The sequence below is a fragment of the Gouania willdenowi genome, chromosome 5 (genome assembly GCF_900634775.1).
Source record: "Gouania willdenowi chromosome 5, fGouWil2.1, whole genome shotgun sequence".
Lineage (NCBI taxonomy): Eukaryota > Metazoa > Chordata > Actinopteri > Blenniiformes > Gobiesocidae > Gouania > Gouania willdenowi.
The window spans coordinates 38,617,871-38,640,433 of NC_041048.1; the positions used below are offsets into that span (position 1 = coordinate 38,617,871).

At 41.1% G+C, this 22,563-nt stretch overlaps 2 protein-coding genes across 2 annotated transcripts in view; one reads left to right on the forward strand and one right to left on the reverse strand.

The window, feature by feature from the left end:
* The window catches only part of LOC114463285 (nuclear receptor coactivator 3-like), a 54,515-nt gene extending 41,076 nt beyond the window's left edge, over positions 1–13,439 (forward strand). The window contains exons 11-23 of the mRNA XM_028446756.1: positions 62–636; positions 2,064–2,980; positions 3,041–3,164; positions 3,998–4,225; positions 4,295–4,507; positions 4,667–4,784; positions 4,865–5,036; positions 6,260–6,625; positions 7,908–8,015; positions 8,115–8,367; positions 8,844–9,036; positions 9,146–9,335; positions 10,435–13,439. Coding sequence (XP_028302557.1) covers positions 62–636; positions 2,064–2,980; positions 3,041–3,164; positions 3,998–4,225; positions 4,295–4,507; positions 4,667–4,784; positions 4,865–5,036; positions 6,260–6,625; positions 7,908–8,015; positions 8,115–8,367; positions 8,844–9,036; positions 9,146–9,335; positions 10,435–10,446 — 3,469 coding nt within the window. The 3' untranslated portion in view covers positions 10,447–13,439. The remainder of the gene's footprint in view (positions 1–61; positions 637–2,063; positions 2,981–3,040; positions 3,165–3,997; positions 4,226–4,294; positions 4,508–4,666; positions 4,785–4,864; positions 5,037–6,259; positions 6,626–7,907; positions 8,016–8,114; positions 8,368–8,843; positions 9,037–9,145; positions 9,336–10,434) is intronic.
* Positions 13,440–17,878: 4,439 nt separating this feature from the next.
* On the reverse strand, positions 17,879–19,030 carry id1 (inhibitor of DNA binding 1, HLH protein). The gene is made up of 2 exons (XM_028447107.1): positions 18,586–19,030; positions 17,879–18,409 (listed from the first exon to the last, which is right to left on the reverse strand). Exons 1-2 carry the CDS (start codon positions 18,946–18,948, stop codon positions 18,374–18,376), a joined length of 399 nt encoding a protein of 132 aa, XP_028302908.1. The 5' UTR covers positions 18,949–19,030; the 3' UTR covers positions 17,879–18,373.
* Positions 19,031–22,563: the final 3,533 nt, after the last annotated feature.

Below are 22,563 nucleotides of genomic sequence, written 5' to 3' on the forward strand. Positions count from 1 at the left end.
TACACCTTTGTGTTTACCTGCTTTCTTTAAAAAAAAATGTTTTTAATGTATTTCTTTAAAGGCAGCACAACGGTTACCGTGGGAACCAGGCTGGTGCCATGAGGCCTCAGAACATGGGGGTAAACAACCCCAACCATCAGATGAACATGGGCCCAGGAGGTGGGATGACCATGAACCGTGGGTACGCCATGTCCGAGCAGGGCAACCTGCCACAGAGGGGGGGGCCTCCTTACAGCGGGGGCGGCCGCATGAATCCCATGAACCAGATGAATCAAATGAATGCTATGCATCAAATGAATCCCATGAACTCTGTGCATCAGATGAACAACGTTGGACAAATGAATTCAATGAATTCCATGCATTCGATGAACTCTGTGAACCAAATGGGATCCATGAGTCAAATGAACCAAATGAATCAGATGAGTCATCATGGAATACAGCAGCAGCACCAACATCAGCAGATTTCACATCAGTTCCACGGACCAGGAAGTGGACCGGCAGGTGGAGGGTATGGGATGGGAATGTCGAGCCCCCCTCTAGCCAGTCCAGGAATCAACTGCCCTCCACATAATGTGATGGGGTCACCCAGAGTGAGAGGAAGCCCAAAGATGGGTGCCAGCCCCTTTTCTCCTACAGGTGCAATTCTAGATGGAGAATATCACTCTGTGGCTATGTTGGAAATGTCATGCTAATATACTATACAGCAGACGTAGACAACTGGTGGCCTCGGTCTAATTTTGTGCGGCCCCCAAAACTAAATTCTAATTGATGAAGTTGGAAGTTATAGGAAGAACAACATAATACACAAAACTACAGAAACACAGAAAACGACAGCAAAATGCACAAGATGTCAAAAAAAGTAACAACAAAAAGATTAAAAAAAAAAAAACAATTTAAAAGATTAATCATAAACCACACACTACACACAGAAGATGACTACAAAAACAACATATATGATAAAACTTAAAAATCACACAAGATTACACAAAATTACAGAAAAATACACAAAATGACATCAAGAACTGAAAAAATAAAACAGAAACACACATCATGACTTGACAAAAACACAAAGATAACATTAATGTGCCACATTGATGAACAAAAATGAATTTAAAAACACAAAATGTGTGTTTTCAAGCTTGTATTAATGTTCAGATTAGTCATTCTTGGCCGCGCTATCATAGAAGTTGCCTATCTCTGCTATACATTATATATTGTCTACTATATACTATAAGTATGATTAGGATGGTGAGCGTCCCCACTGAAGTATACTTCCAAGTTTCCCAAGATGCATTTGGAACCTACAACGACAAAAACCTGAATCACACTGAGGCTAAATATCTCTGTTGATTCTCCAACTTTAAAAGTTCTGAAAACATTTGAAGTGATAAAGTGACCAAGTAGAATGTCAACATGTGCTCATTTCATCCATAAAACTCAAGTAAACAAATTTCATTCCGACATTTCAGAGATTTTTGGAGATTGTCTATTCTGCTACTGACTTCTGGTTAACTTCAAAACAAGAGCCCTATTTACAAAAGTGTTAAAAAAAATACTAATGGAAGACAAGGAGAGATGCTTTTATTTTGAAAAGGGGATTTTGGGGATTTAGCTTGAAGCTGGTCCCAGGAACATTAAATTAACCACATACATTTATATTTTTTTCATTTTAAATAAAGTGCAGTAAACTTCCAGAATGTGATTCACTGACACTTAGTGACCGGGCGTTTACGTGCTGTTCATGTTTGCACAATTAAATGAAAAATATTGATGTGGACATTTGTTGGATTGATATGATAATTGCACAGTGAAATATCGCAATTAGTTGATTTTTTTTCTTTCACTTTTATTGGGGCAGTTGAGTATGACTAGTGCCCACTGTGCACATCTGGGTATTTCTGTCATACTCAATGTTTTCATACTATCTAATGTGAACGCACGCGGCACTTCATACTAATTTTACCATCAGACTTAGTATGAGTAGTACGTTAGTATGACATTTACAACAGCCTATGTTTGCTGTTTGTTTATTTACTTTTTGACTGAGATGATTTCCTTTGCAGGTGTGAACCCACCAATGAGCTCGACTCATACCAGTAACTCTGCGAGTGGAGGAAGCTCCTCCTTCTCCAGCAGCTCATTGAACGCCCTCCAAGCCATCAGTGAGGGAGTGGGTAACCCGCTGCCTTCTCCGCTGACCTCTCCTCCACCCCACAAGCCCGACAGCTCCCCCAGCATCAACTCCACCAACCAGGCAGGGGGAGGAGCTTGTAAACCTGTTCTTCCATCCTATTCAGACTCGAAGAGCCCTGGTGGAGAGCTGCAGTCCCAACAGCATCCACACACCCCCACCAGCGAGGGCACTCCAGACAAACCAGACAGCCAGGCGAGCAGAGAGGCGGGAGAATCCAACCGTCGTGTCCCAGAGTGCCACAAGAAGCTTCTGCAGCTTCTCACGTCTCCCACGGATGAGCCGACGCCTCCTAATCACACACCAAGCTCTGCTGAGGGAAAGGAGGGACCAGCTGATGGGACCAGTCCTACGTCCTCAACTGGAGTGTTCTCCTCCACGGGTGGGAACCATGGTGCCTTGTCCTCTTCTGGTAACACGGGACATCTGTCCAGTCAGTCGCTGCAGGCCAAGCACAAGATCCTCCACAAGCTCTTGCAGAACGGAAACACACCGGATGAAGTGGCTCGCATCACGGCTGAAGCTACAGGCAAGAGCAGCTTAGAGTCGGGGGCACCCGACCCAGGATCTACTGCCACGGGGGGGCCGAAGCAGGAGCAGCACAGCCCTAAGAAGGAGAAACCACACAAGCTCCTCCACTACCTCCTCAACAAAGACGACTCAAAAGAATCTGCTGATTTAAAGCCAAAGCTGGAGGAGTTGGAGGGGAGAGGAACCCAGGGGACACGGGTCGGCGGCTCAGATCCTCTCTGCATCGATGGGAAGGTCAAGCTGGAACCTTCAGATGAGGTAGATCAACATCTCATAATGTCTACATATATAGACAAACGCTAATTGTCTTTTCTGCAGACGGAGACCCTGGAGTCCATTTTGGGAGTCCCAAGGAACCACTCTGGTTTTTTCCCCGATCCAGATTCCAGGACAGGAAATGAAAACGGAAACAAACAGGGAAATAATCCTGAAGGTTTACCTGGTAAGTCTGTCTGTAGGTGCATAGAGTACCGTACTGTATTTTGTGGCGTATAGGACGCTATTTTTTTCATTTAAAGTTGAGGGTGTGGCCAATATGCCAGAGTGCCGTGTGGTTTGTTGAGTCAGTTGCACACATGTGAAAGTGGGTTTAGGAGGCAGAATATTACTGACAGTCACCCGTACAGTGGAATGAATTATCTGTAACAGCCACTGAACATCATAGTGAACTGAATATTAGAAAACAAGCATTGGATAGTGTAGTAAAGGGAAAGCACTCACAGCTTTAATAACAGGATTGATCCGTTGTGTTCCGTATGCAGGACGACGTCAATAAACAATAAACAGCATAAAGTTGTCAAATCACCATGTTGGGTTTGTTCAGAAGCGATTGCGTCTGGATTGTGACTTAGAGTCCTGACTCGACGTGATCGCTCCTGAGGCAAGACTGAGTTGGTCTGGATCCAGTAAAAACTGACCATAAAAAGCTGTAAATGCACTGATATACAGACATGGAGCAGTGAGGAGGAGAAAGAAAGTCATCTGTTGAAACTGATCGGAATACACAGAAATCACTGTTAAACCAAACAGTAGTATAGCAGTCCGCCTACCTACCCATTCTGATTGGCCGAGGTGTTTGAAGGACATCCTCATTAGCCAATAGGGTGTGGCCTATGTGACGGAGCGGCCCTTACGTGGACTATTCTTGGAAAATTGCTAAATTCTTGGAATGCGTTCAATGGTCCGGAAAATATGGTAAATAGTTCTGTGTCAGGAATAATGTGTGTGTGCTAAAGAAAGAGCTGCTGAGAACCTGCATGTGCACCAATGTTTCAGATGGAGAGAGAGGTCACATGGTTCCAGGTCAACGTGCCACCTACCAAAGGGCGTTGTCGATGGATGCCAAGCCTTTAGGAGGCGATGGTGTGTTGGGTGGTGGCTTAGCAGCTAGAAGGAATGTTCCCAGTCCCTTACTGGTTAAACAGGAGAACATGGATACCCCAATCAGACCCAACAGCTTTCCTGGAGGCATGAGTGTGTGTCCACCGAGGGGCAATCCAACAAGTATGTTAACTCTGTTTCCTCCTCCTGCCTCACAATATAATGCTAATCTCTGCATTTCCTGTTGTCCAGGGGCAATGGGCAGAGGTGTGGCTGTTCACCAAAGACCTGCCACCGCAGGACCAGGGGAGTGGGGCATGCCGAGGGCCAGCGGAAACCCTGCAGCTGGACCAGGACACCCGGGGATGTGTCGACCCGGCCCGATGGGAGGACCAATAATCCACCGCTCTAACAGCGTTCCAGGAAACAGCCGATCTATGCTACAGCAACAGCTCATGGATATGGGTATGTCAAGTTTTTCTGTTTTGTTCAATTTGATGATTTTTATTCCAATGTTTACCTTTCCAATTTGCCAAAATTCAATTCCTTTCCTCTTATACAAATAAATATTGTGATTTATAAAGAGGCATATCATTCATAAGGTATCGTCTTTCTGTGATTTAGCCATTAATGATGCTAACATGGGTGTGACACCCTTTGGTGGACATGGGCCTCCCCCTCAGTCTCCTTCCTGGTCAGACTCCAACATGGGAATGGAGCGACCACAGAGCAGCAGTAACAGGTGAGCATCAGTTTCAATTCTGTTGTTTAGGATTACTTTCTGTGTTTAATACCTTTTGTTTGTTTATTTGTTTTTAATAGGGACCAGTTTACCCGTCCTTTAGATCAGCTGCTGGGGCCAATCAACAACAGTGAGGGCCCGAGTGACGAACGTGCACTTCTGGACCAGCTGGACTCTTTGCTCAACACAGCTGATGTAGTCGCTCTGCAGGAGATAGACCGAGCACTGGGGATCCCCGAGATTGTTGGACAGGTATAAGCCATGATTCATTGACCAGTTCAAGCATTAATTTCAACCCTTGACGTCATTTTTTTCAAGCAAATAATCCTTGATGTATCATTTATCAAACTTGTGTGAAAACAGGTGCAAATCTGAGTGCACATTGTGTCGTACGACAGGACCAACATGTGATTTATGAAACTTTGTATCTGAACAATCCTAGCGTATAAATGATCAGGTGTTGATAAACGTGGCGGATTAATTTGATCGTCATAAACATGTTATGCCCTTAATTATTCCACCTACTGAGGTCTAACAAACACTGGTAAGGAAAGAATGGAAATCCTCACATCTGAGGTGGAGCAAAACAAAGATGTGCTTTTTGACAGCGTGAAAACTAGACTTAAAGGAACAGTTTTGTTGCGTTCCTGTGTTTGCAGCGTTTTTCTGGGTGCACGTTTATCCCAGTGGAGCCACCCTATAAAGGAGTTCAAAGGTGACGTCTGCCCACCTGTGTGCACTGCGTACAACTTCACAGCAGAGATCCTGGAGAGTCAAAACAGAAATATGACATTAATATCGACCTCAGGCATCCGCATGCTTTAGGCAATAAATAACACTTAAAAAGAAATTAAAAACCCTTTTAAAAAAAAAAAAAAGGTGTGTGTGTGTGTGTACCACTCCTGCTCGGACGGTAGCAGAAATTACCAGTTATAAGTGGTTATAAGGTAGGCTGTTGTATCACTCTTAACATGGACTTTTTGAAAATCCAATTTATTTAGTTTAATTTGTTTGGATCTGTTCTCAGTGTGTGTCTGCTTAGGCTTCAATGACATCTGAGGCTTGTTTAATACTTTATTTTCAGTCTCACTCACATTTTGCTGTTCTGTACTATAAATCGACTTATGTACACAAGGTCAGACCGTGAGTTCTGATCAGAGCGTACGCTCTCGTCACATTTGTTAAATACCGAAGCTTGCCTAAATAAATACGGTTGATAAGTGAGGGCTCATGTCTTTATCTGATTCAAAAGAAAAGATTATCTCCGCTACATTGAATTACACATTTGCACGTTGCTCACTGATGCACCAACACTAACAACTTATCAATGCTGTGAACTGTGTTTGAATTCCTATGCAGAAGATTATTGTCTTGAATCAATCCTTCAAAAGTTTGTTTGCATTAATGGTGAAATCATTTTGCATGTAATAGAACCTGCAGGTTGTCTTATCTTTTACAATGACCTGTTCCCCCAGGCCCAGGGACCTGAAGGCCACCAGCAGGGCCAAGATCCAGGTCCAGGTCAGCGTCCACCCTCGGAGCCGTTCCCTGGTCCAGACTCTTCCATGAGCATGGACCAGAAAGCCATGTACGGACAGGGCTACCCTGGCACCCCCTCCTTGGGAATGCAGCCTGGCTATGGGAGCGCTGCCCTGCAGGGACAGCCGCATGGAGGCTTCAACCCCATGATGAACCAGATGGGCCAGGCGGGGGCTTTCCCTGGCATGGGAGGGATGGGAAATATGGGTCACCCTCGCACTAACATGACCAGAGCTCGTATGATGACGACCACCGCCAAACCTCTACGTATGCAGCTACAGGAGAGAGTGCAGGGACAGCAGGTGATCCATCATCACACACTCAGCCTCAGAGCACCATTACTTGTGCTTTTTTTATTTGTGTATATATAGATACACTGTATATGATTCTTTATTTTTCTGTATTTTTGTTTGAACAATCACAGAGTTTACCAAGAGTGGCATAGAACACAATATGACAGATAAAACAATAAAGTAAATAGATGCTCGTGGTCTTTACAAGTCCTCTTTCTTAAAAAATAAAAAATAATCTGGAAAAACAGAGAATAAATAATATAGAAAAGAAAAGTGTAGATAGTTTTATATATCAACATACATACTTGGACTAGACCAAAACTCCTATCTCATATATTTTTTCTCAAAATAACGATATACAATATGAATCTTGATTTTTATTTTACCGGTAAGTGAAGTTTGACCAGAGACATATCTGGTTTAAATCTGATGATCCGAATGCCACACAGGCACATTTATTAACAAACAGCTGCAAAATATTTGTCAGTTTAGTCTTTTTCTCCTCTAAAAGACAGCACGTGTGAGTGAGTTCTGTAGTGTGGCTTGTTTAGGGGAAGATCTGGGTTAGAACGCACTCTTTCAATCTTTCAAACTGTGCTTTTTATGCTGTTCTGAGACGTAGTGAAGCAAAATAAGTTATAAAATTAAAAATGTATTGATATAGGCAATATTCAAATTTTTTATAACCCCAAAATAGAAAACTCTATATCTTGAATCTCGATATATCGCCCAGCTCAAATACATACCCACATACAACAAAATGTAAATTTACGATAGTTTTACTCAACGCAATTACAAATTAAACTTAGATGCACTTGCAGAAAGTCCTGAGCATCTTTTTTCTGCCTATTTGCCACTAAAAATGTATCTTTGTACTTAAATTTAAAAAATATATACAATTCTTCTTTAATCACAATAACTACCTATATACAAAAGAACAATTGGAGTCTGCTAAAGGAAGTGAATGACACTAAAAACACAACAAAGACATACTAAATGGGATAAAAGTACACATAAGACCACTACAAAATGCACAAAAATGACAGAATCGTACAAAGTCACATAAGAAATAACCAAACGACACCAAAAACAAACACACTGAGAGAGAATAATTTAAATAATAATAACAATGACACACAAATTAAGAGAAAAATATAGTGAAAAGTAAAAAGAACATACAAACAACAACAACAAAATGTGGTACTTGGATTCAGAAATAAGAGAAAGGGGGTACTTGAGCCAAATAAGTTTGAGAACCTCTGTTACACCATTAACTATTGGATTGTTTCAGTTTATGAACCAGACGCGGCAAACCATGAAAATGGACAGCGCCCCTGGAGGAAACCCCATCCGTCAGAGCATCCAACCAGGCATGCAGCCTGCAGCCATGAGTGGACAGGTACACCATGAGTAGCACGTGCACAGACTACGTGCACTCCCTTTGGGTTTGTCACTGATTCAGCCCCATTAACTGTGAGCTGTGTGTGTGTGTTTGTAGCCTGGCTTCCTCAACGCTCAGATGATGGCTCAGCGCAGCAGAGAAATGATGACCATGCAAATGAGGAGGCAGCGCATGATGATGCTAATGCAGCAGCAGCAGCAACAGCAACAGCAGCAGGCGGCTCAGGGGCCAGCAGGAGGGTTCAGCCCCCCACCAAATGTTACTGCCCCAGGAGGTATGGACAGCCCGATGGGAGCCCCCCCCATCAACCAGCCGGGGCAGCAGGGCTTCAGCTACACAGGGAACTACGGTGAGTAGACCACGACACAGCCGACTGTTGTCAGCTTTATCATAGATCAGACATGGGCCCCGAAAGTATTGACTCCAAGCACACAAAGGGACTAAAAATACTGAAAATAGGAGAAAAAAAATGCACAGAACAACAATAACAAATACACAAAGTGACAGAAAAAAAACACAAAATTACAACAAAATCCAAAAATAGATTAAATTACTTCAAAAACACAAATTATGAAATAACTTGTGATTCATAAAACATTAAAAATACCCGAAGTGACAGAATACACAAAATAGTAAAAAAAAAAAAATGCACAAAAAAAAAAAGGATGAAATTACTCCAAAAACACAAATTATAAATTTATTCTTACAGATGTGACCCTCGGATCAGATGATCATATTTTTGTGGCTATGGTGTGATAGAAGTTGTCCATGTTCTCGTAGATATTTACCTTCCTTTTACTGACTGGTGTGTTGTTGTGTTTGCAGGAATGAACCAGCAGGGGGACCCATCGTTCATGGCTCCAGGAAGCAGCCCACCAGGAAACATGATGCAGGGAAGGATGGGGGTCCCTCAGCAGAGCCCCATGATGCCAGGGATGCAGGGGACCCCCCAGGGAGGACACATGTACCCCTCTGCAGATATGAAAGGCTGGCCTCAGGGCGCCATGCCACGGAACAAGTACGTGACGTCAAATCATTCAGTTACTAACCCTTTGTGCACAGCGTTGTATATTAAAGTATCCACGGTGATCCAGGTGTAAACGACGTGTCTTCTTCTGGTTTTTCAGCTCCTACCCTCAGCAACAGTTCCCACAGCAGAGCAACCAGGGTCAGTTTGGACCCATGATGATGAATAACTCAATGAGTGGAGGCACAGCCACCAGTGGGGCCAGTACAGGACAGATCCCAGGACAGATGCAGGGCCAAATAGGCATGAACCCTATGGGAATGGGCCGGATGCCGATGGGCCCTGATCAGGTAAAATATCACTTTGGTTTTATAGGAATTTAATAGTTGATGAATAAATAGAACAATTTATTATTTATTTAAAAAATACAAACTAAAACACTTGATTCATCAGAAGTTTAGAAACCAACAGGTTTATATTAAAGTGCTTTGAGTGTATAATGTCTGTCCCATAAGGTCAGTAATATCCCTTCGCACCTGACGGTGGTGTTGTGGTCTGTGGATTCTGTTAAAGCAGGGGTGCACAGAAGGGATGGAACACACTTGTTAAGCTACGGTTTGGGGGATAGATAGAGGCAAATTACATTTAGATTTTTAACCACACATGTGGCTCCCTCTGGCTGCGACGGAGTGGAAAGGGTCGAGATATTTATTCACACACGCAAACTAAGCGGTGGAGGTGAGGGAAAAGCGTGAAAAGAAAACAAAGCAAACAGAAGGAATCAGGAATCACAGTAAGAATGAAGTAAAAACACTTATTTGTGTTTGTCCATTTCCAAAGTTTAAGGCAAATGACTATTTGTCTGCAATGCAATATTTATGGTGGAAAATGAGCAGAAATTTCAAACTTCTACATTTGTTTGTGAGTAAATTATATTCCATTTGATGAGGGTGTCTCATGGAAAAAAAAGGCCAGAACACCCCCTGATTCAAAGGAACACCACTGATGATACTTTCCAAAATTTACATCCTTCCCATATCTGAGACACAGCTCCCACGCCACTCTCACATGGTGAACCTCATGTTGACTACCATCTTTTGGCACAAAGAATCATCTAACACGGGACGTGATGTTAAATGGTTTTATGTTTTAAATTTAACAAAGTAGTATTTAGTCATGTTTAATGCAAGCTACAAAAATAATGTGAAGAGCCATTTTGCAGCTGAAATGTTCTTCTCTTCTTGAAATAAAAGACCAGAAATATGATGATGATGATGATGATCACAAGAGCAAAAAACGTGTGTGCACCTCTTGTTCTAATTTTAATTTTGCTTCACAGACTCACTGCTGCTCTCTAATGCAGCAAAGTGGTATTACATGAGTTTTAAACTAATTCTTCTGATGAATTTGATCCCAGGTTTGCTCGACTGACTGTTTCCCTCCCTACAGAAATATTGCTGAGGCAGCAGAATCCACACAGCAGCAGAGCAGGCTGGACGAAGAGAGGCCGTGAACACACACACACACACACACACACACACACACACACACACTTGGAGTTCCCACTATTCCACGTTAGTGCAGAACAGGTTGACGGTACATTTGGCTGTAGCTGCACTTTTACCCGGAGGAGGAAAAACAAAGATGGATGCAATATTTTTTACAGCGTTACAGCCTTACTAGAGATTCAATGCCTTCAGCGACAGGATGATTTGATCTGGATGTTGTTCTCTCTCTCTCTCTCTTTCCCTCTCTCTTTCTCTCTCACTCTCTAAAGTCATTGGAAGCTATGCTAAGCACACGGTTTACCTCTGTTATGCAGATAAATGGAGCAATAACTCTGGCCTTTATGCTTCAGACTCTGAGCGTCTCAATCCCTGTTCCATGGTACTGCAGTATTAGACGTGTCGTTTGTCCCTCTGTGAATATGAATTGTAAATAGTCTACAAAATATATCAAACCTGCTTTTTAAAGGCACAGAGTGTGAGACCTTGTTGCGTTTTCGTCTCCCATACTGTAGGTCAATACTTTGTTTCCTTTCCTCTTGTTTTTGTTTAAAGCGTTCAGGCTCGTCTGAGCTTCTTGTTTCTATGTTTATGTTATTATAGGGTTCCTGTAGTGATAATGCGTTTTAATTGTCAAATAAACCAAATCTGTGCACCTTTTTTTTATTAAAAACACATCAAAAGGAGTTTTAGAATGATTTTATAGGATATGACACTTTTGATGTTTAGCTGTTGCAAGGCAACGGTGTTCCGTTGGTCCAGTTTCTGAGTATTCAGATATTTGGTTTCAGCCGTCTGAAAAGGCTAGCCCGGGCGGGACACAATGTCATAACTCATGTTTGTCTTTATTGACCACAGACCACAGTGGTAGACCACAGGTTATCAACCTGAAACAGAATAAAGGCTTTATCACATCACACTCATCACACCTGATTTAGCAGTCGTTACATACAAATGGGCCGTGTCTCCTGGTGACGATCTGATTTCGACCGTCTTGGTTCAGTTACTTGGTGCAACTAATTATGCCAAGACTTCAGAACCGAATTTATCCTGTCGTTTCAGAACATAGTGTCATCACTGCTCTTGATTTGCTTGACTACTTCTCAACAGAGCCGTTCTAACTTACCCTCAGTTGCCATGACTACCGATCATCATCAGTGTGTTCCATTTTAACTTGGATTAATAATGAACCTTATTAATTATTAATTTTCTAGACCTGTTCATTTTATTAAGTGACCTCGAGTCGAACACTGAGCAATGGCGGAGTGTAAAGCCAATGGTTTAGAATTGTCCACACGTTGGCTCCATATTATTGGTACGGGATACACACTTAAAATGAAAATCGGTGGTATGCTAGGACCGCTTCAAGCTCAGCTACTATGAGAGGGACCTGTGAGCTAAGCTAATGGGCACAAAGTCAAAGTTACGTCTGAAACGTCTCAATGCAGCTTGTAAACGTACTTGTTCAGAGCCCTACTATGTTTCTGCTTACAGGGGATACTGTGGGTGGTGTCATGGCATTGTTGCCTCTTATTTGCTTGTGACTAAATGATGAACTGTTGCTCTTGGTGAGGATGCTGTCAGTTGCCGCTCCTCTTGTTTGTGAACAGATATCCTTTCAAGCAGCTTTCATCACAGTTACTAACCATATTTGTGCACTTCCATCAAGTGACTACTACTCAGCCATGGCTCGTTTCTTCTGATACCGACAGAATATTTTCACAGGAAGTCTCAAGGGCTGCTTGTAAACGTACTTTTTCAGAGCACTACTACGTTTCTGCTTACATGGGCGGGTTTCATGGCACTAGCCGCACCCCCCACCAGATGTTGCGCTTTTACTTTTTCTTCACGACACCGTCAAGTGCTGAACCTCGTCACACATCCTCCTGTCCATGAACAGATATCCTTTCACGCAGCTTTCATCACATTTGCTCGCCGTATTTGTGCACTTCCAACACCTAACTACTCAGCCATGGCTCGTTTCTGCTGGCAACAACAGCTCTGTCCAGTTGCACATGACTGCTTAGCGTCGAGAGCCAACAGAAATACTAAACTTCCTGTTTCACCTCTAGCTCCCACAATGCACCATTTATTTAAAGCGACAGGTCATGCCGATCAACGAAACTACGTCATTCCTGTCCAAAATGGTGACTATCCAAAAAGTATAAAATCATTCTAAAAGGTCTTTTAATGTGTTTTTAATAAAAGGTGCACATATGATGTTTATTGGTAATACATTAAACACATTTTATGTTATATACATTTTCACTACAGGTTCCCTTTAATGTTTTCCAAGTTTACCCCAAAATGTAATGCTTTTCATGTTGTCGTAATAAGGCACTTTTACTCCGGAGCGTCTGATGAGCTTTGGCAGCGTCGAGCGTTCACAGGAAGCTGGACGAGAGACGATGGCTTTTCTAAACGCAGTTGATTGTTTCCCAGCAGAGTATTTTTGACCCTCATCATCATTATGTTGTTCACGCTATACAAGTCGCTGAATCTACCTTTGCAACGCGCGCAATCCAAAGATATTTTCTCACATCTGTGTAAGACTCTCAGAGGTTCCTAGTGTACATTTTACTGCGTTTTTAATATTTGGAGTCTGATAAATGAGTATAACTTATATATCTGTGAAACGATCGTGTGGACGAAGGATGGGACACAGTCCACAGACTGGAACCAGCGAGGTGGCAATTTTGCTGTGATAGAAAAAAAAAACAGACAATCAATTCCTCATCTATTTTTCAGGAAGAAACTTCTTTTTACGTCTGTATTTTTGTTACTTCAGGAAAACAAACTGTAGAGTTTGTGGTGCAACAAAAAAAAAAAAAGACAAAAGATGTTTGTTTTTGTCTCTCGAGGTGAGAAGATGTCATTTTACAGGATGTATATTACAGATATTTTCTGTTGATATTGATGTAAATATAATTTCTATTTAAACCATCTTGACTTGGTGGTTTTTATTGTCTTTGATGTCTGCTCGTTCACTCATTAACTCTTTCATTCTTGTGATATTTAACTTTTAAAGACTTATTTTAATCTGAAAGTTATTGTAATGTGGTCGACTTTGAAAATGCTGTTTGTTTTATATCACGATTAAACGCCAGGCACAGAAAATTCTAATAAGAATAAACATTTTCTGTAAAGAGGAAGGCTCTACTCCACATGTCAAACTTGGGTCCGGGGGCCAAATCCAGCCCTTCAGAGCATCTGATTCGGCCCGTTGGAAAAAGTAATAATGACAGAGAAAACGTGACTTATTGTGTAAATTACCAAATAATTCAGTTGAAAGAAATCTACATTTTTCCAAAAATCCTGCAATTTTTCTCAAATAGTTCCACAAAATCTCCTTAAATTATAAAAAATTGACATTTAAGAATCTGTCACTTATCGCTTAAATATTGTTGATACCGTCCATATGTTGGAACTGGAAGTGCAAACTTGCGCATTTTAATGTAGAAATTGTTTTTCTGTGATCAAACTGGACCGTATTTGGCCCTTGAACTAAAATGAGTGACACTTCTGCTCTGAATGCATGTTAAAATAATAATTTACTCCTCAGTGTGAGTTATGGCGTGAATGTGCAAACAAAGAACATCCTATAGATATATATACAGTATATACACGTTTCTATAGTAACAAAATGTGTTTTAAAAGCACCAAATGTTACGGCCTCCTCTAGGCTGTTATATCAAAGCTCTAGGCATGTTTGAAATACTTTGTGTTTGTCATTAATTTGTACCATGGTTTCAGTTAAATAAATCTGTGTTTTGGGGGGAGAACTCCCATAGTACTTGTGTTGCACTGATATATTTTGGTTCCCCGTTCTTTGGTTTGTGTACATTCATTTGCCACCTTTTGTTTTTGGATGCCTTGTGTCTGTGGTTAGTTTGTGGTATGTTGTGTCTGTTCTCTCACCCTTTAGTTTTATTTTTCAGGTGCTATAGGTCATGTGTGTGGAGGCAGGGCTCTCCATTCACAATTTTAAAGGGTGGGGGTGTTATGGCTGGTGCCTCCTGTCCTCTCAGTCTGCCGTTATATCATTTTTATGATTTTTAATTTGCTTTATCTGCTGAAATTGCTCTTCTGTTTCATGTAAAACAGTTATCTACAAAATGTCTATAATCAGTTAATTTTACATGTAAAATGGCACAACAGCATATTACAGACACACAGTTGCACATTCAGAAAAATGCATAAAATTTAAAATACTTTACAGTAATATAAATCTTTTAGTTTTAGTTGCGAAGACAAATTGCTGACGATGAAGTGCCTGTGAATAATTACAATTGGTATTGAATCCTAAATGTTGGCTTTATAAAGTTATTTACTAATTGTTTAAACTTGATAAATGTCCTCATAGACAGATACTGTATGTACATTATTTTTCAGATAATGAGTTGTAAAAGGGTAAATGACGTATAAGGTTTTCACCACATGATATTTCATAAAATGTTCATTTGGCAAAGTTTGAATGATTATTATGATGCAAATAAAAATAAAATGCTTTTAAATCTTATACAGGACTATAATAGAACTAAAACAGGGCAAAACATCATTTTTTTATAGATTTAAAGTAATTTTAAAGATTCTTTCAAAACGGCAGTTTTGATATTTTGACACTGAATAACAGAATAAATTACAGACGTAATTTGGTCAGTAACATTTTTTATTTTTTTTTAGAAAAAAATCAAAGAGAGTACATATATACAAAGTTACTACATATTTTATATCTTTATCCTTTTAAACCTGTTTTAAAAAAAATAATAAATGCAGTTGGACAGAATATTTAGGTGTCACGACGGGACCCAATAACTTATTAGTAGAGCTATCTTATGGATTATTGTGGTTTGAATTATTTTTAATAGTCTGTTAACAAAGGAAAGGAAATGAACTGGGTTCAATGGTGTCACGTGTAGGTCAGGTAGAGGTTAACTCCTATGCTGCAGCACCGCTTTGATCCAGTAGGTGGCAGCATAGACATATATATGATTATAAATATCTGTGGGTGGCAGCATAGACATATGTATATGATTATAAATATGGGTGGCAGCACTGTCATGTCTCTGCTCACTGATAAAGGCTGAAGTTTGTTCAGATACAAATATTAATAATAAAAATACATCTCCTGAATGCATGACAGACTATTTTTATTGCAGTTCTAACAAACTGACGTGAATCAAAAATTAAAAAATGGGAATAAAAGAGCAATATCAAGATTTTTGTACTTACATTTGGATTTTTTTTGTATTTTCTTTGTTCTTTCTTTCTAGTTTTGTTTTAGTAATACATGAAAATAGGTGTATATTATTTACTATAATATTTAAGGTGTAATTCATGATGTCAGATATTAGTAACTTCAGGATCTCGTACCTCTAAACTCCTAAAATTTGTGGACAATTTTTCCCCAAAAGTTTGAAAATAATTTTATGACTTCCGAGAAATTGCAGTTTAAAAAAAGGAGAGTCTGTCAAAAATAAATAAATAAAATAAAACTTGGACGTCACAAATTTAAAGCAAAAATAAATTGAAAGTCTCTGTATATATTGCAAAGTGTCATTCATTTTTCTTTAATTAGGAGGGACTGAAATATCTGGAACTAACTTGATTGTGATTTATGTAATAAATCATAATTTTGTTGTCATTTTTTCAAACAAAGTATGAAAATATAGACAAAATCCTTGTGCGGGCCGAAAGTAAGGCTCCTGTGGGCTGGTTTTTGCCTACAGACCTTGAGTTTGACACCACTGATCTACATTGGTTTTTCCTTCAGTGCAAATCTTGATTTAATTTTTAACAAAATAAGTAGTCATGAAAAATATAATTTTATAATCATCTGTCATTATTTGTAAGAAAAGTTTTTAGTAGAATGACCTGTAATGTCTTTTTATTGTCGGTAGGTGGAGCTAAAACTAGTAAAACTATAGAGGTAGATTTGTGTCTTTATTATTCAATCATGAAAAGTTGCTTCAATAGAAAAAACACATTTTAAATCAAAGGAAAAAAAGTGTTAAAATGCAATTTTATTGATTGACAAGTATTTATTTGCACTTGAACACTTTTAAATGAATCTTTTATTTATTGAAGGGATTTTATTTTTAATTAAAGCCACTTTTTTATTTAATTGAATAATAAAGACATAAATCTGTCTCCATATAAAACAGGATTTCCAACTTGTAAATATGCCAATAATTTCCCAGTATAAATAAAAGTCTATCCTATACCTATGGCTGCGCGTGCTTGTTCCTATGATCCATATTATAATTATAAGGAGACAAACGCGTGCGTGGGAATCTCTCTCTCTCTTTCTCTGTGCGCGTGCATGTGCGCGTTGTCCTGGCGCGGTTCCCGGCCCATCTGCGGCCTGGCCCGTGGATTAGTGTTTGTTAATGTTTCAATCAGCTGTGTGTAGAGGAATGTGGAGCTATTTAACCTGAACTTCCCCAGGTGTGCGTCGGCGCCGCTCAGTCTGGCCCCACCTCCCGCCCTCCCCTCCTACCCCCGCCCCCCTCCCCCTCCCCCTCCCTCCCTCCCCTCCTACCCCCTCCCTCCCCCCCTGCCCTTGGCACAAAGCTATCACACAAACACAATCACACACTCCTCTGGCCGCGCACGGCGCGTTGCAGCTGCAGCTGTGCGCATCGCACCGCAGGGAAATGGGAAAAACACCGCATGCACCAGGGAGGGAGAGACTGAATAAATCTTAGAACTGATCCAACGAGCCAAAGGCATTTTTAACCCCTGGATGCCAGAAAAACACATGCAGGCCTGGACACAATGTTTTATGAAGTGAGACTAAAACTAATGTGTGTTTATCATTTCTCTGTTCCAGCTGATTAAAACACTTTTCTTTTTTTCACACTTTTGTTGAATATTTGTGAGGTTGCGTGTTTGGATTTGTAAACTTCAGGATTTAATTTAAAATGGGAATACCTGGTGTAACGTGATCTATGAATGATCCGCACATAAGCATGAGTTTTACCTCAGTGTGAACCGTTTCTTTACCTCAGGCTTTAGTTTTATTTGTGGTTTCATGTTGCTAACCTCAGTCACCTATTTCCCAACATTAATTATTTTAACATGAAATCTGGAATCATGTGTTTTTGTGATGAAACATGTCAGTCACGGATGACTCACGTTCACTTTCCGTAAATAAACAAAACACTTACACAACTTTTTTTGCTCAACTACCAGCAAAGTTGTGAATAGTTCCATGTTTTTTAAAACATGTTTAGACTAGATAACTAAATAAATGCCTCATACCATCACCACCACCACCTGGTGCCCCTGGGGTGGGTAGGCGTACCCCACATTGAGAACCCCCACTCCACTACAGGTCAATGATGCATTCAGACACGTGACACAAAAAGAAGTGTTGTTTTTCCAAAAATAATCATCTTGTTTTAATAAAAACACCGTTTCAAACATCGTAAGAAAACAATCTCTTCACATACTGTGACATTGTAATATACAATACAGTTTGTCGCTCAGGAATCTGAGAAATTAACTTCTTTCTTTTTACAAAAATGTGGAAATCTCTACATAAGTTTTACACAAAGGTACAAAGAATGTAACAGAATGGCGTGGAAAAAACACGCACGCACTCTACGAGCAACAGTTGGTGCTCAAGCTTGGTCCTCATGGATAACCCAGTCTGTTTGTGTGTGTGGACACCATCACGCACACGCACGGTCTCCTGCTTCTCCTTCTGGTCTCTGATTCATGGAGAGCTGAGACTCGGACCCTCGGCAGGGTGTCCACTGTCCACACGTTTAGTTTTTCTATCATTTGGGTGTACGGAACGCCCCTACACTGTCCAAGGTTACGATTGTTGATGTGGTCACATCAAGAAGCCTTGTTGGGTCTCTGCGCGTGCGTGGAGGTTAACGGCACATAATCCGGTCGTCTGAGCATCCGTTCTGCAGGAGGAAAAGAGGAGAAACTCGATTAATACACGTGTTTAACAGAAATAAGTCCATGCGTAATTACGCACGGGTCGGCAACTTTACGCACGAACAAAAAAACAGTCCTAACAGAGTTCCTATTGACACATAGTGATGTTACGTATATGAAGTCTAAATGTTGACATATTTACCTCCACTGCGATGCTGGCCAGCTCCGCGTTCAGCGTGGTGAGCGGCGTGCGTGTGACGCTTGCGCCGGAGAGTTGCCGGCTCTTCTCCGGCTCGTCCAGCTCCACCTGCAGGTCCCAGATGTAGTCGATGACGTGCTGCAGGATCTCCACCTTGCTCGCCTTCTTGTTGGTGGGCAGCGTGGGCACCAGCTCCTTTAGCTTGCTGTAGCAGCTGTTCATGTCCTGGAGGAAGACGCTCATCTGCTCGTCCAGCAGCGGGATCTTCACCTTGGTGATGGTCAAACTCTGGTCGGAGAGGCAACGCACCACGTCGTCGCCGCCAACTTTGGTCTTGAGGGCGCAGGTAGATCCGACAACCTTCATCTTAGATTAGTGTAGAGTAGTGTAGAGTAGAGTGGAGTCTCCTCTGGAGCGGAATGTTGACAGTTTGCAAACATCCACATGGGGAAAGCCTGCCTGCTTTTATAGCGCAGCAGCAGCGAGGGGCGTGGCCTGCTCAGCCCCGTTTGAAGGCCAACCACCAATGGCTGGGCCGCGTTTGGAGCCGTCACATCCAATGGCTGCGCGCGGCTGCTTATCGGGATTTACAATCTGTTTGAGGGATGGCGTTACAAATGGAAACAAATGTGTGTCTTTTATGGGTAAATATGTGGGAATCCAGCTGTCCGTGGCTTGGGGACTCTGCAGGTGTAGATTGGCCCCAGGGCGGTGGTGGATGCTTGGGTATGTGCTCACTGTGGGTGTGTGTGTGTGTGGGATTGAACACAATGAATGGGATGAATGGTTCATGATAATTAGGCTGCCCTAGATTTCACAATTGTTGATGGCACTGCAGATGTGGATGACAATGGTACAGTAAAGTTAAAGGCATAATTAAACATTAGGGGGAGGGGACAACTGTGGGAAAATAGTTGCCTTTCATTAGTCAAAGAAAAATATGTATAATAAATAGAAGTATGCAAGTAGAGTATAATATGTAAATTCCGTGTTTGGTTGCAGACAAATAAAATAATAATAATACGGTATTTATTTCTGTACATTCTGTTTTTTTTTTCATATATTCTCTATGTTCAGTATTTATATATTATTTGTTTATCTTTTCTTCCTGTAATGCTGCTGAAAATGTAAATGCGTTCTCAGGGGATTAATAAAATATCTCTAATCTAATCTGATCTGATCTGATCTGATCTAATCTAATCTGATCTAATCTAATCTAATCTAATAGTGTTTCTCATGAGAATGTGTTAGAGCTGAATTCCTTCACTATCACCAGTCACTGCTGCTGCTGTGCATGTGCGTCGCCGCGCGCACACTTTTTTCCCCCAGATTGTCCAAACAAGCCCGAGCAGACTGGCAGGCGCCAGCGCGGTGACGTCACCCATTCATCCGCGCCTTGACGCCTGTCAGCCTGGCGCCGCTCGGGCGGTCTCCATGGAGACGTCAAACAAGAGCCCTGGCCTCCATTCACCTGCAGAGCCTGAGAACAAACCGGCTCCGGAGGCTTTTGTCGCTCATTTATCACCTTTTAAACATCAGCGCACCTGCACCGACCGCTGCATTTCTGAGCTCAGCGCCAAACACTTTACAATGCTTCACTCATTTATATTCAACAGATTCCACCCCAATGCACATGTGTCAAACCCATGGCCCGGGGACCAAATCTGGCCCTATGGAACATCCATGTTAGCCCGCAGGAGAAAGATATGAGTCATTGTGTAAATGAAAAGTAACAATTTTGCATATTGTCACAGTTTTCCTGGTGCTTATATTGTGTGATTGCAATCATTTTTAATGATAAACAGTTGAAAAAACACAAAATTCTTACAATTTTCCTTAAATTATGACATAACATTTACCCTAAATATATGCATGTATATATGTATATATATATATATATATATATATGGTCCCAAAATCAAGTGTATTTATAGTGAAGATCCTGTTGGGATTCATATCTATCTTATTGCTTGAGTATTGTCTGTTTCTTACATATTTTGTATAGGTAGAAGTGCAAACTAGGGCACAATAATGCATTTTTAAAACCTTTATATTGCAATTTAACTATTTATGTATTTACTATGTTCATTTTACAAAATAAACAATTTTCCTTTTGGTTTTAAACAAAATTGCACATTCAGCAAAGAATATTGTCTGCATATTTTACTGATTTTAGCTGTTTTCTGTATTTCTCTGTCATTTTCTGCTTTTTCTTTTGGAGCCGCACAAAATAAGACAGAAGGCCACATGTGGCCCCCGGGCCACCAGTTGCCTGTGTCTGCTATAGTTTACCTTACAACCTCCTTGTTTTCTGCATGTGTCTGTATAATTATTATTATTAGTGCTGTTTCTATTTCTTAATGTTATCATTTTATTTTTGTTTTGTTTTTAAATGCCACTCTTTGACTTTCTAATAAACCCTCGGAGATAAATAAAGTTTTGTTTTTCTGATTCTGATAGAACAATAATCAATGTGTTTTTAATGTTAAAAAAATTAATAAAAGTTAGTCAATTTTATTGTAAACCAATGCTTTTTCTTCATTTGAAACTTTTTTAACAAATATGTCAAAGTTGAGGATTTGCGAGACCAAATAATAAACACAGTATTTTCTTCTTCTTCTGGTTTTTCTGTAAAAAAGTGCCCAGATGTTGCACTCGGTCACTGTAACAATCTTTAACAAGCACCGCCTGTTTCTTGGAGCCATGGCAGTAGCCTGTAAAAACTTCTTCTCTCCAAACTTTCTTTTTTTCCCTCTCCCTGCCCTCTCCGTGTCCCGGGTCGCAGCTGACGGGGCGGAGGGAAGGCCCGGGTGGGCCGGGGTGGGCAGAACAATGGGAGTGTGGTGCTGGGATTGTGGGAGAGAATCTAGGCTGGAGCCACAGTGTCTGGAGCGCCCCTCCACTCCCCTCATCCAGCTTTTGTTCAGCTGCAAAAGCTATCAGCACTTCCTACTGACACCAACAATAACTCCACACAGCTGGGCCCTTTTTAGCCTGTTTACAGCACATCAAGGAGAGCAGGAGCAGGGAGCAGAGAAGACAGAGGACAGAGGGAAGAGGCAGAGGAGGGAGACCAAAAGTGAAACATATGAGCTCCTGATTTTAACTGACAGAACAGCAGCTACCCCCCCCCCCCCCCCACCCCCCCCCAAAATCCCTCCTAGGTCGCTGTCAACGGTCTCTGCTCCTCCATGGGGGCTGATTATCACTCTGTGTTTTATTCCAGTGACAACCTACCACCATTAAAGTGTGTGTGTGTTTATTAGAATGCACTGTTTGGATATCTGGGTTTTCCTCTCGGTGGTGGTGGTGGTGGAGGGGAAACCTTGTAGCTATACGCCCTCCTCATCATCGTTCCAGCAGAGACTCACTACAGGAAGCCAGAGGGGAAAAGTTGGTGCAGGAGTTTACTCAGAGGAAAAAGGACATTCCAACAATACTTCAACACATTTTGCTGCGAGGACAATAAGTCGAGTATTTCCTGAGACACGAAAGTGAGCGAATGCACAATAACGGGATGAATTCTTTCTTAGACAGAGGACTTTAACTTAACAGTGCATCGACTGAACCTATGTTTCCATCACCCTTGGAAATGTGCAAAAGCTAAAAACTAGTGATGGAAACACCTGATTTACGAAAAAACACTCAAAAATTGCTAAAATGTTTTTACGCTTTCATGAAGAAGTTCTTCACAAATGTTTCAAAATTAAAATCTTTTGCAAAAGCGCTATGAAAACACTGTAAATATACGCCACAGAACATGACGTACCTGGTCACATGACCACTGGTCTCAGAGAAAACATGGCGCGGTACGTGTGGACAGAAGAGGAGGCCGAGACATTTTTTATCATCATACTTAAAAATTATTACCGCCACATTAGATGTGAAACAACAAATGAATACAGAGTGTTATAAGGAGTATAATTACGCTGTGAAAGTGTTTCCATTGAAGGTTGTTTTAAAGCTTCGTAACTTCTCTAC